This window comes from Saccopteryx leptura, chromosome 3 (assembly GCF_036850995.1).
Source record: "Saccopteryx leptura isolate mSacLep1 chromosome 3, mSacLep1_pri_phased_curated, whole genome shotgun sequence".
Lineage (NCBI taxonomy): Eukaryota > Metazoa > Chordata > Mammalia > Chiroptera > Emballonuridae > Saccopteryx > Saccopteryx leptura.
The window spans coordinates 81,812,307-81,835,914 of record NC_089505.1 but is presented as its reverse complement, the minus strand read 5'-3'; the positions used below and the strand labels follow the sequence as shown (position 1 = coordinate 81,835,914).

The window sequence follows — 23,608 nt, the reverse complement described above, 5'->3', positions numbered from 1 at the left end:
TTTTATCCGTGGTTCAGCCAACCAAACTGTTAAGAGCCCTTTCTGACTCCCTGAGCAGCAACATTAGATGCAGAATTTGTCTCTGCTTCATGAGCCTGGATGAAGATATTCAGCCTGATCCAACTTCATATTCCTTCCACCACCATCTCACATCCTAATCCACCTCACATTCTGTTCTCCAGAAAACTCAAGTGGTTCTTTTGTGGCTTAATGCACAGCCTTGTGGTCATATTAGGACCTCAGCTTTAGGAGCCTGCTGGACTAGAGTCAGTTATAGGTCTAAGACCATGAGGGGTGTTGGGAGTGGGTCCCAGGGAGGTTCAGCACTGCCTCGAATGTCAGCTGCCTCAGGGAGTGGGAACACCCTCACTGTTTCCTCAGGAAGGGCAGGGTTAATTCTCTCGGAGGTGGAAGGGTGGATAGGAAGTGGGTAACATGGTGTGGGGAGGTCCCTTCCACTGTGGATGGAGAGATCTTCCCACTGTCAGAAAAAACACTCATCAGAATACAGGATCTCCGTGCCGCCATTTTTATCAAGGTCTTCCCACATCCCTCTATGCCAGTTTCCTGGATCCCGTTCTTTCCTAATGACCGCCCTCACTTTAATAGTTTGATATCCTGTGAGGTTGGGAGTTCATTCCTGTTGTCATTCAATCAATCCCAGGATTGATTTTCAACAATTTCAGCCTTCTGTTTACAGGAGATAAGGGTCTCCTTCAGGGCACACACAGGAACTCTTAGGTCATTTATTGGGTGTGTGAGCTGGGAATTGGAATCCCTGCTCTCACCCTTTCTTCACCACTTTGTCCAGCAGTGTGAGCCACCGACCAAAACCATTGTATTTTTCTGTTTGAACGTATCATACACAGCCCTGGCCACGTAACTCACTTGGTTAGAGCATCATCCGATACACCATGATTGTGGGTTTAATCTCCAGAAAGAACACATACAAAAATCAACCAATGAATGCACAGATAACTAGAAGAATTCAATGTTTCTCTCAAATCAGTAAATAAAAAATTTTAAAAGCCAATGGAGATATTTTGAGTATCTTTTTTTTTTTAAGTGAAAGAGAGACAGAAAGAGACAGAAACAAGAAGGGATAGAGATGAGAAGCATCAACTTGTGGTTACAGCATGATAGTTGTTCACTGTTTGCTTCTTTTATGTGCTTTGACAGCGGGAGGGGTGACTCCAGCCATGCTGGTGATCCATTACTTCATGCCAACCACCTCGGGCTCAAGCCAGTGACATGGGATCGTGTTGATGATCCCTTGCTCAAGTCGGCCACCCCATGCTCAAGCTGAATGGGCCCACACAGAAGCTGGCAACCTTGGCTTTCAACCTGGGGCTTCCGGGTCCCAGGCTGATGTTCTATCCACTGTGCCACCACCAATCAGGCAAGGATGAATTTTACTAATTTGTTCTAGGTTTTCTGGAATAAGCTCTGTAGTCTGATTAGATTTAAAGTTATTAATGGCTCTATTTCCAATAGTGAGGAGAGCATTGATAGTCTATGGTGTGAACTGTTTATAGAGAAACTCAAAATAGCCTGACTACTGGTAGCACAGTGGATAGAGCATTGACCTAGTATGCTAAGAACCCAGGTTGAAATCCCAAGGTCGCCGGCTTCAATGCGGGCTCATTCGACTTGAGCACAGGCTCACTAGCTTGAATGAAGGGTCACCGGCTTGAGCGTGGGATCATTGACATGATCCCATAGTTGCTGGCATGAGCCCAAAGATCGTAGGCCTGAAGTCCAAGGTTGCTGGAGTAACCTAGGGGTCATTGGCTTGGCTGTAGCCCCCTAGTCAAGGCATGTATGAGAAGCAATCAATGAACAACTGAGGTGCCGCATCTACGACTTGATGCTTCTCATCTCTTTCCTTTCCTGTGTCTGTCTCTCTTGTTAAGAAAAGAGACCTGGCCTGACCTGTGGTGGCGCAGTGGATAAAGCGTTGACCTGGAAATGCTGAGGTCGCCGGTTCGAAACCCTGGGCTTACCTGGTCAAGGCACATATGGGAGTTGATGCTTCCAGCTCCTCCCCCCTGTCTCACTCTACTCTCTCTCTCTGCCTCTCTCTCCTCTCTAAAATGAATAAATAAAATTAAAAAATAAAAAAAAATTAAAAAAAAAAAAGAAAAGAGACCTGACCTGTGGTGGTGCAGTGGATACAGTATCAACCTGGAATGCTATGGTCACCGGTTCAAAAACCCCAGGGTTACTCAGTCAAGGCACATATGAGAAGCAACTACTGAGAGTGGATACTTCCCATTCTTCCCCCTTCCTTTTTCTCTCTCTTCTCTAAATATCAATAAATAAAATCTTTAAAAAGAAAACTCATCCTTAATATATATAGTCAGAGTTAAAATTTAAGAAAATATGCAGAAGTAAGCAAAGAGTTATCATCTGATAAGACTCAATAAATATAGTCATTATTCCTTATCTTTGGGGTACTGGTTCCAGGACTTCCTCCAGATACCAAAATCCAAGGATGCTCAAATACTTTACTTAAAATAGCATAGTAATGCCTGAGTGGTGGTGGTGCAGTGGGTAGAGCATTGACTTGAGATGCTGAGGTCCCAGGTTCGAAACCCCAAGGTCACTGTCTTGAGGGCAGGCTTGCCAGCTTGAGCGTGGGGGTCATTGGCTTGAGTGTGGGATCCATATGATCCCACAGTCACTTGCTTGATCCTAAAGGTCGCTGGCTTGAATTCAGCCCAAGGTTGCTGACTTGAGCAAGGGGTCATTGGCTCAAGTGGGCCTCCCCAACCCATCATGGCAAATATGAGAAGCAATCAGTAAACAACAAGAGTGATACAACTATGAGGTGATGCTTCTCATCTCTCTCCCTTCCTGCCTTTCTTTCTTTCTGTCTGTCTCTGTTAAAAAAAAAAATGGTATAGTAATGCCTGGCCTGTGGCAGCACAGTGGATAGAGCGTCAACCTGGAATGCTGAGGTCACCAGTTCAAAACCCTGGGCTTGCCCTGTCAAGGCACATACTACAAGCAATCAATGAACAATTAAAGTGAAGCAACTCTGAGCTGATACTTCCTGCTCCCCAACCCGATCCAAACCCTTCTGTGTAAAAATCAATAAATAAAATCTTTAAAAATAAAACAGTAAAATAAAAAGTAACTTTTAAAAGTGTAGTAATTTGGGCCCTGGCCAGTTGGCTCAGTGGTAGAGCATCAGCCCAGCATGTTGAAGTCCCCGGTTCGATTCCCAGCCAGGGCACACAGAAGTGCCCATCTGTTTCTCTACCCCTCCCCCTCTCCTTTCTCTGTCTCTCTCTTCCCCTCCTGCAGCCAAGGCTCCATCAGAGCAAAGTTGGCCTGGGTGCTGAGGATGGCTTCATGGCCTCCGCCTCAGGAAGAGCTCAGTTGCTGAGCAACAGAGCAGTACCTCAGATGGGCAGAGCATTGCCCCCTGGTGGGCATGCCGGGTGGATCCGAGATGGCCGCATGCGGGAGTCTGTCTGCCTGCCTCCCCACTTCTCACTTCAGAAAAAAAAAAAAAAGTGTAGTAATTTGAGGTGAAGAATATACAAATATAACATACAAATGTATTATATCATACATCTAAAACTTACATAATTTTGTTAACCAACATCATCACAACAAATTCAGTAGAAAAAGAAAATTTAAAAAATGACAAAGTGTCACTCTAACTTACACAGTCATCAAACATTTTGCGTGTTTCTCTAAGCACTAGAAATGATCCACTGTAAGGACCAACGCAGAATTTTTTCCTCTTTCAAACCCAGATTCCCAACCTTGGGCTAACTCCCAGAACTGGTATAATCCTACTGAAAATTGTCTGCAGAGTTTCAGCTCATTTCTTAGAAGTTTCCTCAAATCCAGAGTTGTAGCTTCTTGGTCCTCACTGCTTCTGTACTTCTCAGATATTTTCCCCCTCTGATATCTTTAAAAATATAATTTTTGCCCTGGCCGGTTGGCTCAGCGGTAGAGCGTCGGCCTAGCGTGCAGAGGACCCGGGTTCGATTCCCGGCCAGGGCACACAGGAGAAGCACCCATTTGCTTCTCCACCCCTCCGCCGCGCTTTCCCTCTCTGTCTCTCTCTTCCCCTCCTGCAGCCAAGGCTCCATTGGAGCAAAGATGGCCCGGGCGCTGGGGATGGCTCTGTGGCCTCTGCCCCAGGCGCTAGAGTGGCTCTGGTCGCAACATAGCGACACCCAGGATGGGCAGAGCATCGCCCCCTGGTGGGCAGAGCATCGCCCCTGGTGGGCGTGCCGGGTGGATCCCGGTCGGGCGCATGCGGGAGTCTGTCTGACTGTCTCTCCCTGTTTCCAGCTTCAGAAAAATGAAAAAAATAAAAAAATAAAAAATAAAAATAATTTTTGTCTGGCTTTTCTAGTTGTTCTTGGTGGGAACATGAGCCTATTATAAATTATTTCATCTTTTCCAGAATCATCAACTGTATCCCACTACTTTTGATACTTAAAATTTTCATTATCACGCAGTTCTAACTAGTTTTTATATTTTTATTCCAAGAATAACTCAAAAATGTTTTTAAATTTCCACACATATACTTTATTATTTTTTAAATATTTTAAATTGATTGATTTGAGAGAGACACATCGTTGATCCATTTACTTGTATACACATCGATTGCTTTTTTTTAATATATATATATTTTTAGATTTTATTTATTCATTTTTAGAGAGAGAGAAGAGGGGGAGGAGCAGGAAGCACCAACTCCTGTATGTGCCTTGACCAGGCAAGCCCAGGGCTTTGAACCAGCGACCTCAGCATTCCAGGTCGACGCTTTATCCACTGTGCCACCGTAGGTCAGGCCGATTGCTTCTTGTACAGGCCAATTGGAGACCGAAAGTGTGAACTTGGTGCGCTGGGACAACACTTTATCCACTGAGTCATCCGGTCAGGGCAAAAGCACACACACATATATTTTAAACAATTCTATTTTTGTCTCTTCTTTTTCTTCTTCTTTTACCAAGTGAGAGGAGGAGAGATAGAAAGACTCTCACATGCGCCCTGACCAGGATCTACCAGGCAACACTTGTCTGTGGCCAATGCTCTGCCCACCTAGGGCCATGCTCCCAACTGAGCTATTTTTAGTGCTTGAGGCAGAGGCTCCATGGAGCCATCCTCAGCGCCCAGGCCAATGCACTCAAACCAATGGAACCATGGCTGAAGGAGGAGAAGAGAAAGAGAGAGAGAGAGAGGTAGAGGTGAGGGGGAGGGGTGGAGAAGCAGAGAGTCGCTTCTCCTGTGTGTCCCGACTATGAATCAAATCCGAGGCATCCACACAGTGGGGCGACACTCTACCACTGAGCCAACTGGCCAGAGCCTAAACAATTCTTTTCTGCTATTGATTGTAATAATTATATTATGATCAGTTTAAAAAAATGTCCCAAAAGATTCCAACACTTTATAACAGTAAAGATGTGCTTTTCTTTTGGCCAACAATGGGTCTATTTTTTTTTTTTTAAGATTTTATTTATTCATTCTAGAATGGAGGGGGGAGAGGGGGGAGGAGCAGGAAGCATCAACTCCCATCTGTGCCTTGACCCAGCTATCCCAGGGTTTCAAACCAGTGACCTCAATGGGTCAATTTTCAAAAATACTACATTTGGGCTTGAAAAGAATGTTTGTTTACTAGTTGTTGAATCTATCAGATCAAGTTTGTTAATCATGTGCTCTTATCTTCCATTTCAAAACATCTGGGAAAATTTTTCAAAATAAATTTTTGATAATATATTATAATCTTCAACTATAATGGTAAATTTATCAACCTCTGTTTTATTATTTATTTATTTATTTGTATTTTTCCGAAGTTGGAAACGGGGAGGCAGTCAGACTCCTGCATGCACCCGACTGGGATCCACCCGGCATGCCCACCAAGGGGCAATGCTCTGCCCATCTTGGGGCGTCACTCTGCCGCAATCAGAGCCATTCTAGCGCCTGAGGCAGAGGCCACAGAGCCATCCTCAGCGCCCGGGCCAACTCTGCTCCAATGCAGCCTTAGCTGCGGGAGGGGAAGAGAGAGACAGAGAGGAAGGAGAGGGGGAGGGTGGAGAAGCAGATGGGCGCTTCTCCTGTGTGCCCTGGCCGGGAATCAAACCCGGGACTCCTGCACGCCAGGCTGACGCTCTACCGCTGAGCTAACCAGCCAGGGCTCAACCTCTGTTTTAAGTACGTAAACTTTAAAAAATAAATTGCACTCATATTATTAGGTAATTAAAAGTTTAATGTGCTTTAAAAAACGTAGTATCTAGGCTCTGGCCGGTTGGCTCAGCGGTAGAGCGTCGGCCTGGCGTGCAGAAGTTCCGGGTTCGATTCCCGGCCAGGGCACACAGGAGAGGCGCCCATCTGCTTCTCCACCCCGCCCCCTCTCCTTCCTCTCTGTCTCTCTCTTCCCCTCCCGCAGCAAGGCTCCATTGGAGCAAAGATGGCCCGGGCGCTGGGGATGGCTCCTTGGCCTCTGCCCCAGGCGCTAGAGTGGCTCTGGTCGCAACAGAGCGAAGCCCCAGAGGGGCATAGCATCGCCCCCTGGTGGGCGTGCCGGGTGGATCCCGGTCGGGCGCATGTGGGAGTCTGTCTGACTGTCTCTTCCCGTTTCCAGCTTCAGGAAAAAAAAAAATGTAGCATCTATTTGCATATAATATGCAGATCCAACAATAAACTCAGAAATTTCTAGAAATCGTGAGTTTGAGATGAAAAAGGAAAACAAAATAAAAATGAGATTTCTTTGGAAAAAATGAGCTAGTCAAGATGAAGCAGCTTCTACTTACAGTATTTTTTAAAACACCAATTTTAAAATTGTTGGCCCTCGCCTGACCAGGCGGTGGCGCAGTGGATAAAGCGTCAGACTGGGATGAGGAAGATCCAGGTTCGAGACCCCGAGGTCACCAGCTTGAGTGTGGGCTCATCTGGTTTGAGCAAAAATTCACCAGCTTGGACCTAAGGTCGCTGGCTCAAGCAAGGGGCTACTTGGTCTGCTGAAGGCCTATGGTCAAGGCACATATGAGAAAGCAATCAATGAACAACTAAGGTGTCGCAATGCGCAACGAAAAACTAATGACTGATGCTTCTCATTTCTCCGTTCCTGTCTGTCTGTCCCTGTCTATCCCTCACTCTGACTCTCTCTCTGTCTCTGTAAAAAAATAAATAAATAAATAAAAATAATTAAAAATAATTAAAAATTGTTGGCCCTCATAGAAACTAAATTCTCTAAAATCTGCATCTCGTCCTGCATCAGATTCCTATGTATTGAAATATTTTCTATTTTGTTGGGAATTCAAAGCTATAGTAGAGGTTTATAAAATTACTTTCTAAACCCAGGGCTTGCCTAGTCAAGGTACATACAGGAAGCACCTACTATAAGTTGATGCTTCCTGCTTCTCCACTCGTCTTTCCCTCTCTCTTTCTCTCCTCTCTCTAAAAAAAGATCAATAAAAAATGTTTTAAAAAATCAATAAATAAAATAAAAAAAAATAAAATTATTTTCAAGTTTACTGATTTCTGATATTCCAGTATTTCCCTTTCTTTATTATTTGCCTCACATGACAAGAAGATTCTTATTGGCCTGACTTGTGGTGGCGCAGTGGACAGAGCACTGACCTGGAACACTGAGGTCGTCGGTTCAAAACCCTGGGCTTGCCTGGTCAAGGCACATATGACAAGCAATCAATGAACAACTCAAGTGAAGCAACTATGAGTTGATACTTCTCTTTCCCCCACCCCTCTTTCCTCTCTCTACAAAATCAATAAATAAAATATTTATTTATTAATATATATATATATTTTTTATTGATTTTAGTGAGAGAGGAAGGGAGAAAAAGACACAACACGGAGCTGTGCCGGTATGTGCCCTGATTATGGATCAAACCAGCAATAACTGTGTTTCGGGACAAATGTTCTAACCAACCAAGCCATCTGGACAAGGCTAAGTAAAATATTTTTCTTTTAAATAAAGTTCTTTAAAAAATGTTTAAATTACTGATTGATTGAGTTTAGAGAGAGAAGTAGGGGTACAGAGAGCAAGAAACATGAATTTGTTGTTCCACTTATTTATGCATTCATTGGTTTATTCCTGTATGTGCCCTGACCAGAGATGGAACCCACAACCCTGGCATAGCAGCACAATGCTCTAACTAATTACCCAGCTAGGGCGAGAAAGAGAATTAATTATTAGTTAATTCTGAATTTGATAACAATGTCAGTGTTGGATAGGTGATCATTTCAGTTGCTAAAATATTGTTTTTCTAGTCAGCCTTATAACTGCTCCTTATAATTTTGATCCATTGGTACAGTTATTTTTTTCTTTTCCTGAACATTGCACTAGTTAGTTTATTGTTTTTCTTTTTCTTTTTTTCTTTTTTTTGAGTTTATTGTTTTTCTTTTTAGCTTAAATAATAAAACTTTATGAGAATTCCTGGGATAGTGGTGATCGCCTCCCAACCTTGAAGGAAGAACCAACACTACAGGAAGTCACCGAGAAATCACACACTGTCCCAAGAACTGTGGCCAACACAGGGGGAAGGAGAGTTACTCCCCTGAGAATGGCTCAGTCTTCATCCATCTGAGAAGGACGGGGAGGACAGATACAGAGGGGACCCTCACATGATATGGGGGTGGGGTGGGGTGTGCTGGACCTAACACTGCCTCCCCAGGAACATAGATCTGTTCCTGTAAGTGCCGTGAGCAGGGATCTAACTGGCAACCTCTGCGCTTTGGGCTGATGCTCCAACAGACTGAGCGATCCAGCCAGGGCTGGGACACCAGGGTAGAAACAGATCTACTTCTCGGGGCTGGAGTTCTTGGTCATCAGGCTGATTTCTCTCTCTCTCTTTTTTTTTAAATTTATTCATTTTAGAGAGGAGAGGGACAGAGAGAGAGAGTGAAAGAGAGAGAGAGAGAGAGAAGACAGACAGCGAGAGAGAAGGGGGGGAGGAGCTGGAAGCATCAACTCCCATATATGCCTTGACCAGGCAAGCCCAGGGTTTCGAACCGGCGACCTCAGCATTTCCAGGTCGACGCTTTATCCACTGCGCCACCACAGGTCAGGCCTTTTTTTTTTTTTTTTTTTAACAGAGACAGATAGAGGGATAAATAGGGACAGATAGACAGCAACAGAGAGGGATGAGAAGCATCAATCATTAGTTTTTCGTTGCAACACTTTAGTTGTTCATTGATTGCTTTCTCATATGTGCCTTGACCGCGGGCCTACAGTAGACGGAGTAACCCCTTGCTCGAGCCAGTGACCTGGATCCAAGCCAGTGAGCTTTGCTTAAACCAGATGAGCCCGCACTCAAGCTGGCAACCTCAGGGTCTCGAACCTGGGTCCTCTGCATCCCAGTCTGACACTCTATCCACTGCGCCACCGCCTGGTCAGGCCAGGCTGATTTCTTAGCCTCAGTGAGCCTGTCACACCTCCAGGTGAAGCTTTCGTCCTGAAGGTTCAGCAGCACAAGGTGATCAGCAGGAGGTAGACACAATTCTGTGACATGGCGAGGCAGTGGCCTGGCAGATGTTTGGGACTGCCCGATCTTTCTCAGCCTGATGTCGCCCCGGTCCCTGCTCAGTGCTTCTCCAAGGGGAGCAGGGTGGGGTGCGGGTTCGCACAATGCCAGGTCCCAGTATCGGGCCCTGTTCTTACCATTCCTGTCACTCTCGCCTCCCTCTGAATGTTGTTTTAGATGTCATATATATTTAAAAATTCTTAGCGTAACCCTAGCTGGGAGCTCAGCTGGCTGGAGCCTCATCCCGGGGCTCCCATGTTATGGGTTTGGTCCCCAATTGGGACGCATACAAGGGTAAAGCAATGAATGCATAAATAAGTGGGACAACTAATCGATGTCACTCTTTCTTTCTCTCTAAAAAATCAATAAAATCTGGCCTTGGCTGGTTTGCTCAGTGGTAGAGCATCAGCCTGGCGTGCAGGAGTCCCGGGTTCGATTCCAGGCAGGGCACACAGGACAGGCGCCCATCTGCTTCTCCACCCCTCCCCTTCTCCTTCCTCTTTCTCTTCCCCTCCCGCAGCCAAGGCTCCAGTCGACCAGGGTTGGCCCGGGCGCTGAGGATGGCTCTGTGGCCTCTGCCTCAGGCGCTGGAATGGCTCTGGATGCAACAGAGCAACGCCCCAGAAGGGCAGAGCATCGCCCCCTGGTGGGCATGCCGGGTGGATCCCAGTCGGGCGCATGTGGAGTCTGTCTGACTGCCTCCCCGTTTCCAACTTCAGAAAAAAAACACACAAAAAAACCCCCAAAAAAATCAATAAAATCTAAAAATTGTAGAAAATGTTAGCATGTTTACTCGATGTACTTTAAGACACAGTACTTAATTGAAACAAATATATACATATAAAAACTATATTTAATTTAGTCATGAAGCCATACAAATTCTATTGAACACCCAAAGGGTTGGGACTTATAAAGTTGTATCAAAAATATAAATATTAACAAATACAAACAGCAGAGAAGAAGGAAAAGGCAAAGGTGCTTTGAGGGAAATGGGGGAAGGCACAGGTGTGCTTAAGCGGCTGGGAGTCCTCACAAGTGTGTCACTGTCCTGGCTAAAAATCTTTTTCAGAACATGTCTGGTATTTGATTGACTCTAGTTAAAAAGTCAAATCTATCAATAGATAACATTTGTATTTCTTACCTAATTGTTCTCAAAATTTATACAGATATATTTTACTTCTGTGAGTGCATTTATTAAAGCTGGGGACAGTGGAACAAGAGTGGGTTCAGCACAGAGGCAGCCACAGGAAGGATTCCAGGAGGGGGGTGGCTCTGGCTCATGAAAGGTCAGAGAACAGGGCCCCCAGGGACAGATTCAGGGGTCAGCCATGGATGAGCTGCCGCGGCCCCATGCTCCCCTGGTGACAGGTCTCGTGGGGGCCCTGAGAGTTCAGGAGATGCTCTCCTGTAAGGGAAGAAGTGCGTAGCGGTGCTCCTGGGAAAGAGAAGACGCTTGAAAATATTTTTTAAATCACACAATTAATGTGTAATAACACGAAATTCTTCAGCAGGCTCTCCCTCATGGGAGCACACGCAAACCCTTCCCTTCCCCCTCTTCCGTAGGCAAGCATCTCCTAATCCAGAGGTCCCCAAACTTTTTACACAGGGGGCCAGTTCACTGTCCCTCAGACTGTTGGAGGGCCGGACTATAAAAAAAACTATGAACAAATCCGTATGCACACTGCACATATCTTATTTTAAAGTAAAAAAACAAAACGGGAACAAATACAATATTTAAAATAAAGAACAAGTAAATTTAAATCAACAAACTGACCAGTATTTCAATGGGAACTATGCTTCTCTCACTGACCACCAATGAAAGAGGTGCCCCTTCCAGAAGTGCTGCGGGGGCCGGATAAATGGCCTCAGGGGGCTGCATGCGGCCCGCGGGCCGTAGTTGGGGACCCCTGTCCTAATCCCTAAGGGTCCCCCTATACCTGCCACCAGGGGAGCATGGGGCAGCGGCAGCTCTTCCCGGGGTAACCCCTCAATCTGTCCCCAGGGGCCCTTTTCTCTGACCTTCCATGAGCCAGAGCTGCCCCCCTGGGATCCCTCCTGTGGCTGCCTCTGTGTTAAACCCACTCTTGTGTCACTGTCCCCTGCTTTTTATTTTCTTAATTTTATTTATTGATTTATTTAGAGAGAGAGAGAGAACACCAACCTGTTGTTACACTTCCTCACACATTCATTGGGAGATTCCTGTATGTGCCCTGACAGGGATTGAACCACTAACCTTGGCACTTTGGTTTGATGCTCTAATCAACTGAACTACCTGGCACGGGCTACTGTTCCCAGCTTTAATAAATGTACTTTTTTTTTTTAATTTTTTATTTATTTATTTATTCATTCATTTTTAGAGGAGACAGAGAGAGAGAAGGGGGGAAGAGCAGGAAGCATCAACTCCCATATGTGCCTTGAACCGGCAAGCCCAGGGTTTTGATCCCGCGACCTCAGCATTCCAGGTTGATGCTTTATCCACTGCGCCACCACAGGTCAGGCTACTTTTCTTTTTTTTAAGATTTTATTTATTCATTATAGAGAGGAAAGAGAGAGAGAGAGAGAGAGAGAGAGAAGGGGGAGGAGCAGGAAGCATCAACTCCCATATGTGCCTTGACCAGGCAAGCCCAGGGTTTTGAACCAGCAACCTCAGTGTTTCCAGGTTGACGCTTTATCCACTGCGCCACCACAGGTCAGGCAAATGTACTTTTTTTTTTTTTTTTTTAAATTATTTATTTATTTATTTTTTTAGAGAGGAGAGGGAGAGACAGAGAGAGAAGAGAGACAGAGAGAGAAGGTGGGGAGGAGCTGGAAGCATCAACTCCCATATGTGCCTTGACCAGGCAAGCCCAGGGTTTCAAACCGGCGACCTCAGCATTTCCAGGTCAACGCTTTATCCACTGCGCCACCACAGGTCAGGCTACTTTTTTTATTTTTATCTTTCACTCTTCTTAGGGTTAGGTTTAAATAAAATCACCAGGACTCATGTTGTGAAATCTTTCCTGCGTGAAGTCAAGAACTCACACATACAGGCTGGCCTGGGGCAGACCTAATTGTTCTGCTCTGGGCCCGGTCCCTTCTAGTCAGTCTCATGATCTATGTCAATTATATCTCAATTTTAAAAAGATACCACCTTTTGTATTTAAAAAAAATTACCTATAGATTTTTAACCCTCTTGGGGGCAGAACAGTGAAGAAGGGGAAGTTCTACTTTGCTTTTATCTAAACTATAACTCTTGTACTGTGAACAGTAAAAAAATGTATCAATCCTCATAAACATGGACACTTTCAACCAAAAACACAAAACTTGACATTTTATACTGCTGTGCTGTGGGTTACAGCTATAAATAACGAGTCACATTTGACAACTTACTCAGTGCTCAAACTCTTAAAATAATTGAAAAAGCCAAAACAATGAAAAGAACTTGTTGACTTCTCTCAAAAATGATCAAAAACCTAAAGAAAGAAAAATGGCAAGAGCCTGACAGGAAAGGCGCAGCGGATAGAATGTCAACCTGGTAGGTATGCTGAGGTCCCAGGTTTGAAACTCCGCGGTCACCGGGTTGAGCATGGGCTCACCCGCTTGGGCACAGGATCCATGGCTTGAGCGTGGGATCATAGACATGACCCCATGGTCACTGGCCCTCTGAGGCCCAAGGTTGCTGGCTTGAGCATGGGGTCACTAGCTCGGCTGGAGCCTCCTGTACACCTCCTCAGGCCCCTTGTCAAGACATGTATGAGAAGCAATCAGTGAACAACTAAACTGATGCAACTAGGAGCTGATGCTTCTCATCTCTCTGTCTTTCTCTCTCTCACAAGAAAAAAAGAAAAATTAAAAAGGAAAAAAAAAATAGCTTCCCCAGGGATCCATGACCAGTGGTCTCCTGAGAGTCTCAGGGCTGCAGGGTCCTCCAGTGCCCACATCGTGGCTCCTACCTGGACAGAGGCTTTGGGAGAGGTCTTCCTTCACCACGCACGGCTCCGGCCCGGGCTCCAGCTGGTCGATCAGCTCAGGTCTTGGCACAGGACACCCTATTCATGGAGAAAGAGAGAGGACACAGGAGTTTTTGTGAAAGGAAATAAAACCTCTCAGTCTACCCTGGGACTTCAGGACGTGGACAAGACCGCAGAAGGAAGCTGCTCTCAACCACACAAACAGTGACACGTGACCTGGAAACTGAGAACACAGACACTGTTGCTGAGATCCAGACCATAGGCGGAGACACTGCCTATAGAGACAAAGCACGGAATCCTCAGTCTGTCCAGCTTTTGCTGTGACCTGGGGAAATGACGCCTCCTTCCAAAAGGTGTTTTCCAATTCATCCCAGTGAGTGGGTCTCAACCCCTCACACACCACAACTCCAGGGATGTCTGCTTCACATGCAAACAAAACTAGATCTCTGCCTGACCTGTGGTGGCACAGTGGATAAAGCGTCGACCTGGAAATGCTGAGGTCGCCAGTTCGAAACCCTGGGCTTGCCTGGTCAAGGCACATATGGGAGTTGATGCTTCCAGCTCCTCCCCTACTTCTCTCTCTCTGTCTCTCTTTCCTCTGTCTCTCTCTCTCTCCTCTCTAAAAATGAATAAATAAAAAAACAACAAAAAAACCCCACAAAAAACTAGATCTCTGCAGATGAGGCCTAGGTCGTGGGAGATTCAAAAACCTCCCAATTTGGGGTGGTGAACAAGATAGTACACAGATGGTGTATTATACTATCGTATACTTGACAACTGTGATTTTACTAATCAATGTTTCCCCAATAAATAAAAGCAATATAAGTAAAAGAAAATCATCTTAGCCTGACCAGAAGGTGGTACAGTGGATAGAGCATCGCACTGGGATTCGGAAGACCCAGGTTCGAAACTCCGAGGTCGCCGGCTTAAGCCTAAAGTCACTGGCTTGAGCAAGGGGTCACTAGCTCTGCTGTAACCCCCAACCCTCGCCAGCACATATGAGAAAGCATTCAATGAACAACTAAGGTGCCACAACTAAGGTGCTGGAGCTGCACACTGTTGGAAAAGCAGAAAAGGAAGGGAGGAAGAAAGAAAAGGGAAAGGCACTGGTGTGCCCCAAAGAAAAAGTCTGCCAGGAATCTTTCCCCCTTATGACCTCAGGGCCTTTGCACCAGCCAGACCTTCTACCTTGAACTGATGCTTCTCATCTGTCTCCTTTCCTGTCTGTCCTTCCCTATCTCCCCCCCCCTCTATCTCTCTGTCTCTCTGACACACACACACACACACACACACACACACACACACAGACAAAATCTTCTTAAATACAAATAAAATAGGCATCACGGATGGCCCAGTTAGTTCGGGCATTGGCCGAAAGTGCAGAGGTTGCCGGATGGATCCCAGTCAGGGCACATACAGGGACAGACGAATGTTCCTGTCTCTCGTTCTCTCTTTCCTCTTTCCCCTCTCACTAAAATCAATAAACTAAAAAAATAAAATAAAATAAAATTAAAATAAATAAAATAAAATCTACTAGAGACGTCATCTGCTATAAATAAATAAATACCTCCCCAGATAATCTGGTATTGGCAGAGGATTGAAAAACCCGGCTTGCAAGTGGCTAACAGTCTGAAGTGGGAGGGTGGCCTGCACCGGCCCTTCTAGGAGGAGGATTTACCCCACGACCGCTGAATGAGGGGACCCGCCGCCCTGCTTGCCCTATAGCGTCCTAGGCCTTCTTGGAGGGTGACCTGCCCAAGGACCACAGAGGAAGCGAAGACACAGACACTGGCTGGGCACCCGCGAAGCCAGAGCCAACCGCGCCTCTGAGCGTCTTGTCAGGTGAGGTCATGTTTCCCGCAGAGGGAGAGGACACGGGTGTTGTAGAGAAGTCACTGAGGCACCACAGCCCACAGGAGGCTGTGCTGGCAGATGCTGAACCACAGCCCGGGATCTATCCATCGTCACGAAGCAGATGTGCACTCAAGTCCGCTAAGCACCCGGCACAGAGGAGAGGTGCACGAGACCCTCCTTTGGCTGTCAGGGGTCTTTACTTTTCCTCCCTCTCAGAGCACGTTCATTAAAGCTGGGGACAGTGAGACAGGGAAGGCCTTAGGATAGAGGGAGCAACAGGAGAGCCCAGGTGGGGCTCACAGGGGGCCTTGGAGACAGGTTCTGATCATTAGTCTGGGACCAGCTGCTACCACCCACTGCTCCCCTGGGTGCAAGTCTTGTGGGGACCCTTAGAATTCAGGAGCTGCACACTGTTGGAAAAGCAGAGGGGGAAGGGAGGAAGATGGAAAAGGGGAAGGCACTGGTGTGCTCCTAGGAGGGAGTCTGTCAGGAGTCTTTCTCCCTATGACCTCAGGGCCTTTGCACCAGCCAGCCCTGCTACCCAAAAGGCTGTTCTCACCCACAACTTGCTCCTTCTTGTGATAACTCTCTGGGTCTCAGCTCAAGTGTCACTTCCTACGATTTCTCTGAGCTACGGCTCCTGAGTCCAGCTGCTTCATAGCATCCACACAGCACGACCACATCCCAAGGACTGTGCCAAACAATGTAAATGCATCATGTCGTTTAAAACAGAAATAATAGTATGCAATCGTATCACAGAGGGTCTGTGTCTTCATTAATCTCAATCGCTTTTTAGACCCTGAGTGTAGTTTGAAGGAGTGAGCCTCAGGTCCTTGTCATTTATACCTACGATGACCTAGATCTGCAAGGACTCAAATTCCCTGATTGGCATCTTATCTGCAAGAGACTGATCGCAGCAGTCTGTTTTTCTGCGATCAACACACCACATATCGGAGCTGGTGACCCAGGGGCAACCAGGAAAACGAGGTAACTGGCTATAGCATTGGACTGAGGCCCCCTGGAGACTGCTGGGATGCAGATGGGATCATCTAACCCACCAGTCAGGGGGTGGCCACTCAGCTCAGTCACCCCCTCTCCCACCCTGCAGGAGACTGATGGACGGCACTAGCCTGTCCTTGCAGAGGACATCTCTCCCTGGCTTGTGGTGGCGCAGCAGATAAAGTGAGACCTGGAATGCTGAGGTCGCCGGTTCGAAACCCAGGGCTTTCCAAGTCAAGACACATAGAAAAAGCAACTACAAGCTGATGTTTCCCATACCTCTACCATCTCCCTCCCTCCCTCTCCCTCTCTCTCTCTCTCTCTCTCTCTCTCTCCTCTCTCTGAAACTACAAGCTGATGTTTCCCATACCTCTACCATCTCCCTCTCTCTCTCTCTCTCTGTCCTCTCTCTGAACTCAATGAATAAAATCTTTAAAAAAAAGCTCACCAGCTTGGACCCAAGGTTGCTGGCTTGAGCAAGGGGTTACTCGGTCTGCTGAAGGCCCATGGTCAAGGCACATATGAGAAAGCAATCAATGAACAACTAAGGTGTTGTAACAAAAAAACTGATGATTGATGCTTCTCATCTCTCTCCATTCCTGTCTGTCTGTCCCTATCTATCCCTCTCTCTGACTCTCTCCCTCTCTGAAAAAAAAAAAAAAAAAATCTTAAAAAAAAAAGACACCTAAAGAGATGCCTTAATTCATTTGTGATCATCCAGCCCCAGCCGATGTGTCTGATACATTAGGATTGTCAGTCTGCTCTCCAAAGCTGGGCACAGTCAGGGGCTGCCGCTGCTGCTGTGCTGGTTGGAACCCCCCCCCCCCCCTCCAATGCTGGCGATGCCCTGGAAACAGCATGCACTGTGTGAACTAGTGGAGAGACCGCCACTCACAGCAGGGGCCGCCAGGAGCTTATCAGGTCAACAGTCAAATAAAAAAGAAACAAAAATGATCAGGGACAAAGAGGTGACCTCCCCTCCTCCTCCGTCTTTCAAAAGAATTTTGCTTGAAAGGAAAAAAAAAAAGGGAGGCAAGGTGGGAAAAGGGACTGCATATATATGCTGCTGACCAATGTAATCCCAAGGACAGGCTGTTGCCTAGAGGCCCCAGACCCTTGGGCATCCTGCCCTGTGTAAAGTCAGGGGACTAACTAATAACCAGGGCTAAAAGTCCAAGAGAAAAATAAAAATAACAGGCAGGCTTTAAACCTAATCTACCAAGCAAATGCTATGTCTAGCAACCATAAAACTAGTGCTAGACTAGTCATTGGTTGAAAAACTGCAACAACAAAAATAACCCTGGATGGGGTGGGGGGGGATAAAATAAAAGAAAGGTAAATATATGAACACAGGCCCCGCCAAGTGGCTCAGTTGGTCAGAGAAATCACCCCAAGCAAGGTTGTGGGTGGGGTTGATCCCCAGTCACAGCAGATACAAGAATCAGCTGGTGAATGCATAAATAAGTAAAGCAACACATCGATTCTTCTCTCTCTCTAAAATCAATCAACAAACAAACAAAATTAAAGCGCCCTGGCTGGGTGGCTTAGTGGATGGAGCATTGGCCAGGCAAGCTGAGGTCACGAGTTAGAGCCCTGGTCAGGGCATGCAGGAGAAGCAAACAATGGACACAACACTAAATGGAACAACGAAGTGGAACAACAAATTGATGTTTTTCTCTCTCTCTCCTTTCCTGTCTCTCAAATCAATAAATAAAAGTATAAAAAGAAAAATCAGATTTGGCTGGTATGTCCTCCCATTCAGCGCCTATTTCAACGGCATCTCAGCCAGTCCTACTCCTGGTCAGAAGAGAACAATACTTTTCCAGGTGACCCCTGGGGACACTCCACCGTCGCACACCATTCTAGGAGACACAACCCTCGCTGCATCAATCTTCCTCCTGAGCACAGCTGTTACAGAAAACTGATGACAGCCTTGTCCAAGGAGACTGTTAAGTCCAACATCTTTTAGTCCTTTTAGGGACTAGTTTTGATAACAGTACTACTCAACATTATCTTAGGTGTCTGGGCAATATATTTCTCATTTATAGCTTGAACCAAATCTCACAGATGCTGAAACTTACAAATCAGCCTCCTTTAAATTGGACTCCTCCCATTTAAAGGCTCTGAAATCTGTTCAAAATATGGCTAAACATACACTGACATAAGTACACTCAGAGCCTCCTTCGCAACAGACGCAGTGGCGAGCTCTTCGGCCTCCCGGAGTCCCTGAGAAACCAAGGATTGCCCTAGGCTGGCTGTCCATGGGTTTCTGACAGGAGAAACAGTCCCCTAAGCCTCCTGCTATGCACCATAAGAACAATGACTGACTCTACACTACGCTTTCTTGAAAGGAGAGGCTCTCACGGACCCCAAGCCTGTGAGCCTCCACACCCTGATCTCCAGAGATTTTCTTCAAGCAGAGAACCAGCTACGCTGGTGTTCCTCAACCCTGGTGCTCTTGATGTGTGGGCTGGTTAATTGTGTCTTTGTTTTTTTTCGTTTTGGGACAGAGACAGAGGGGGACAGACAGGGACAGACAGGAAGGGAGAGAGATGAGAAGCATCAATTCTTCATTGTGGCACCTTAGTTGTTCATTGATTGCTTTCTCATGTTTTTTTTTTTTTTTCGTTTTTCTGAAGCTGGAAACAGGGAGAGACAGTCAGACAGACTCCCGCATGCGCCCAACCGGGATCCACCCGGCACGCCCACCATGGGGCGATGTTCTGCCCACCAGGGGGCAATGCTCTGCCCATCCTGGGTGTCGCCATGTTGCGACCAGAGCTACTCTAGCGCCTGGGGCAGAGGCCAAGGAGCCATCCCCAGCGCCCGGGCCATCTTTGCTCCAATGGAGCCTTGGCTGCGGGAGAGGAAGAGAGACACAGAGAGGAAAGCGCGGCGGAGGGGTGGAGAAGCAAATGGGCGCTTCTCCTGTGTGCCCTGGCCGGGAATCGAACCCGGGTCCTCTGCACGCTAGGCCGACGCTCTACCACTGAGCCAACCGGCCAGGGCTTCTCATATGTTTCTTGACCAGAGGGCTACAGCAGAGCAAGCGACCCCTTGCTCAAGCCAGTGAGCTTGGACTTAAGCTGGTGAGCCTTACTCAAACTAGATGAGCCCATGGTCAAGCTGGCGACCTCCAGGTTTTGAACTTGGGTCCCCCGTGTCCCAGTCTGATGCTCTATCCACTGCGCCACTGCCTGGTCAGGCTAATTCTTGGTTAAGGATGACTGTCTTGTCCCTCGTAGGCTGTAGCAGGACTTATGGACTCTGTCCACTAAATGCCAATACCATCCACAGCGCAGCAGAGACATTCAAAAGTGGCCACACACATCACCAAATGTCCCCCTCCTCCTGGGGGACAACACTGTCAACTGTTAAGAAGCACCAGGAAAAAAACAAAGCATCACTGGCCCTTAGAAAATTAGAGGCCTTCATGAAGATACAAGACCATAAAAAAGGTCTATAACCAAGACCTGTGTTTAGAACAACACTGGTAGCAATGAGAGCAGGTCTCTTGGGGACTTCACAATTCATCCTCTCCCGGGAGAACATCCCATCACTCACGGCCCTGACAACTGGCCTGTCAGGGACACTTGGGCCAACCAGGCTCACTCCCTCAGATCCATCTCTGGATGCAAAATAAGAACCTTTGACAGGCCCTGGCTGAGTAGCTCAGTTGGTTAGAGTGTCGTCCCAGTACGTCAAGATTGCAGGTTCAATCCCTGGTCAGGGCAAGTACATGAATCAACCACTAAATGCATAAGTATTGATATATGGAACAACAAGTCAATGTTATTCTCTTTATAATTAAAATAAAAGGAAAGAAAAAAGAGAAACTCAAACAAGTCAGTCTAGTCTGTGCTGGGCCCCGGGGTGAGACGTACAGGGAAGTAGGGGCTCAGGGGGCCATTGTTGCCTCACAGACACACAAGAGAGCGCAGCAGCAAAGAAAGGGAAACAACATAAACTTGCAAAAAAAAAAAAATAGAAGGATGCAATCTGGGGGCCACCAACAGCAGGAACTGAGGGGGCCAGTCCTGTCACAAACTCACTGAGAAGAAAAAGCCATTCTTAACAGCATGACATAAGCAAACTGAGACAGAGAAGCCAGGACAAGAGACCCAGGGGCCAGGGCAGAATCTCGGTGGTTCCCAGTTCCTACATCTGCCCCTCAAGGGCCCAATTAGACATTTTGCCGTTGGGTTCTGAAGAATACCCCCATTTTTGGCCTGACCTGTGGTGGCACAGTGGGTAAAGCGTCGACCTGGAAATGCTGAGGTCACTGCTTCGAAACTCTGGGCTTGCCTGGTCAAGGCACATATGGGAGTTGATGCTTCCAGCTCCTCCCCCCTTCTCTCTCTCTCTGTCTCTCTCTCCTCTCTCTCCCTCTTTCTGTCCTCTCTAAAAATGAATAAATTAAAAAAAAGAATATCCCCATTTTCTAGGAGCCAGAGGAAAACTGCCACATGCCCAAGGGACACAAAACCAGGAGAGAAGAAGTGGGTCTAGAGAATGACTGAGGCAGTGGGGAGGAAAAAAGAGGGGGTCCCAAGTGAGACCTTCTTAACCAGCCAGGTCTGGAACCGGAGGTGGAACAAATGAGGTAGGTGTCCCCCGTGCAGTGGGGAGCACTTACCCAGAGACACCAGAAGCCTGCTGTTGTCCAACATCACCTCCTGGTACAGGGTCCTCTGGGCTGGGTCCAGTTGTGCCCACTCCTCCTGGGTGAAAGTCACCTCCACATCCTCAAAGGTCACAGACACCTGGAAGGAAAAAGGGACAGGGAGAGTTGGCCTTGGAGCTGTTGTATGGGACCAGAGATCATCTCTCCATCATGGCAAAGGTGCTGACATCAAGGCCCAGAGCACCAAGCACCTCCTGAGGGTCGAGCTCTGTGCTCTGCTCAAGAGTGAGGTCAGGCCCTGGCCGGATGGCTCAACAGTAGTGTCAGCCCAGTGTGTGGAAGTCCCGGGTTCAATTACCATTCAGGGCACACAGGAGAAGCGCCCATCTGCTTCTCCACCCCTCCCTCTCTCCTTTCTCTCTGCTCTCTCTTCCCCTCCCAAAACCAAGGCTCCATTGAAGCAAAGCTGACTCTGGCATTGAGGACGGCTCCATAACGTCCACTTCAGGGGCTAGGATAGCTCAGGTTGCAACGGAGCAATACCCCAGATGGGCAGAGCATCACCCCCTGGTGGGCATGCAGGGTGGATCCCGGTCGGGCGCATGTGGGAGTCTCTCTGTCTCACCGCTTCTCATTTCAGAAAAATACAAAATAAAGTAAAAATAAAAAAGAGTGAGGTCAGCAACACTTTGAACATAACACAGCAGCATAGGAGAGAAGCTTCCTATGCAGGAGCCATTGTAAACGGACACAAGACAATGGACATGACATAGGAATTGTGAAATGAAGACAGTAAGGGACCCAGGATGTCAGAGGAACGTTTAAATAATGGTAATGATACCAATTATCAGGTGCATTAGCAGATGCAATGGAGCCTCACTGATCCGACAACTGCCTGTTTCATGCTGAGGGCTCCACTTTCTGGTTCAAAAATCTCAAGTCCCCACTTCTGTCTCCTGTGGTTTGCATCCAAACTCTGGAAAACTGACATATGCCAGCTGTGTGACCTGGGGGGCATCATTTCATATCTCTCAGCTTTGGGTTCTGGATCAATAACAGTTTCCACTTCAGCACTAACATCAGTGACAGAAATGAGTCTATGTTTGGTGTGCTTTGGAGTTATTACCACCACAGCCCCTGAGGTCAACATCTCATCACCTCTGAGTGTATTCCACCAATTCACAGAGTGTCTAACGTCTTACTAACCAGAAACAAGATTTTTTTTTTTACTTTTTTTTTTTTTTTAATTCAGTGAGAAGCAGGGAGGCAGAGACAGACTCCCGCATGCCTCCAACCAGGGTCCACCCAGCAAGCCCACTAGGGGGTGATGCTCTGCCAATCTGGGGCATTGCTAAGCAACCGAGCTCTTCTTAGCACCTGAGGCGGAGGCCATGGAGCCGTCCTCGGCGCCCATAGCCAACTCGCTCCAATCAAGCCATGGCTGCGGGAGAGAGGAAGAGAATGAGAGGAAGAGAGGAAGTGAGACAGATACAGAGAGAGAGAGAGAAAGAGAGAGAGACGCCATAAGGGGAAGGGTGTTGAAGTAGATGGGTGCTTTTTCCGTGTGCCCTGACAGGGAATGAAACCCAGAACATTCACATGCCGGGCTGAAGCTCTACCAGTGGGCAAACCGGCCAGAGCCCAGAAGCAAGTTTTTAGCAGAGTTGACTTGAGTAGAATCTAACATTTACCTGAGCCTCTCCCATTATTTAAGTGAATACAAGGAGGTCGCGAAGCATTTACACTTTATTTTATTTATTTTTTGCTGTAAAGTCCGTTTCTTTCACCCCTAAAAACAAATACAATATACCTGTGGAACCGGACCAGGCTGTATAGGTGGTTGGTTATAGAGTGCTGTCCTGATACGCAAAGGTTTTGGGTTTGATACCCAGTCAGGGCACATACATGAATCAACCACTGAATACATGAATAAGTAGAACAAGTCAATGTTTTTCTATGTGGATAGAGCGTCGGACTGGGACCCGGAGGACACAAGTTCGAGACCCCGAGGTTGCCGGCTTGTGCAAGGAGTCACTCATTCTACTGGAGCCCCCGGGTCAAGGCACATATGAGAAAGCAATCAATGAACAACTAAGGAGCCGCAACGAAGAATTGATGCTTCTCATTCTCTCTCCCTTCCTTTCTGTCCCTCTCTCTGTTACACACACACACACACACACACACACACACACACACACACACACACGAAGCGGGCGGCTCACTGCACAATGCGGTGGGGTTGAGAGTCCGGCGTTCTCCCCACTCAGTCCCGACACCTCCCTCCTCTCACCTGCGTGCGGCGGGTCGGCGACGTCGCCATCGTGCGACCCCGGGGATGCAGGCCGGGCTGGGGTGGGGACACAACAGCGGGACGACCAGGGTAGACACGCCTGTGACGGGCAGCCACGCCCCAGACACCGAGCCGGAGGAGGCGAGACCTGTCGGCCGCCCCGCTCAGCCCGAGGAACGGTACCGGTTCCCGCGCGCGCTTGCGCGCACAACCGGGAACCGACCCGCAGAAACAAATGGCATCCACAGAGGTTCACCCGGAAGTCCCGCCCACATCCCCGGACAGCCGGAAGCACCACCCTGTTCCGGGGCCATCATTGGTCAGCGCTCAGACGTGCGAAGCTCAGCCTTCTGGGTAATGTAGTCCCCAGTCGCTCTTGACGGGA

General features: G+C 47.5%; 1 protein-coding gene across 5 annotated transcripts; it reads right to left on the bottom strand.

Annotated features, from left to right (window-relative positions):
* Positions 1–3,168: 3,168 nt before the first annotated feature.
* LOC136399505 (zinc finger protein 805-like) lies at positions 3,169–23,461 on the bottom strand. Of its 5 annotated transcripts, none has more exons than XM_066374727.1 (4): positions 23,224–23,461; positions 20,946–21,072; positions 13,425–13,534; positions 3,169–3,483 (listed from the first exon to the last, which is right to left on the bottom strand). In XM_066374727.1, the coding sequence occupies exons 1-4, from the start codon at positions 23,251–23,253 to the stop codon at positions 3,370–3,372; spliced, it is 381 nt and encodes a 126-aa protein (XP_066230824.1). In that variant the 5' UTR covers positions 23,254–23,461; the 3' UTR covers positions 3,169–3,369. The 5 variants fall into 5 exon arrangements, with proteins under 5 accessions (XP_066230824.1, XP_066230823.1, XP_066230826.1 ...); XM_066374726.1 differs by lacking the exon at positions 3,169–3,483 and adding an exon at positions 4,591–4,890 and having other exon boundaries at positions 13,439–13,534; XM_066374729.1 differs by lacking the exon at positions 3,169–3,483 and adding an exon at positions 4,918–5,172 and having other exon boundaries at positions 13,439–13,534.
* Positions 23,462–23,608: the final 147 nt, after the last annotated feature.

Bases quoted from the DNA above. Each gene is read 5' to 3' on its own strand.
- LOC136399505 (XM_066374726.1), bottom strand. From the start codon at position 23,253: ATGGCGACGTCGCCGACCCGCCGCACGCAG. The intron at 21,073-23,223 runs GTGAGAGGAGGG...TTTTCCTTCCAG, and splicing joins CGCCGACCCGCCGCACGCAG to GTGTCTGTGACCTTTGAGGA. The intron at 4,891-13,438 runs GTAGGAGCCACG...CGGATGACTCAG, and splicing joins CTCCCAAAGCCTCTGTCCAG to TGGATAAAGTGTTGTCCCAG.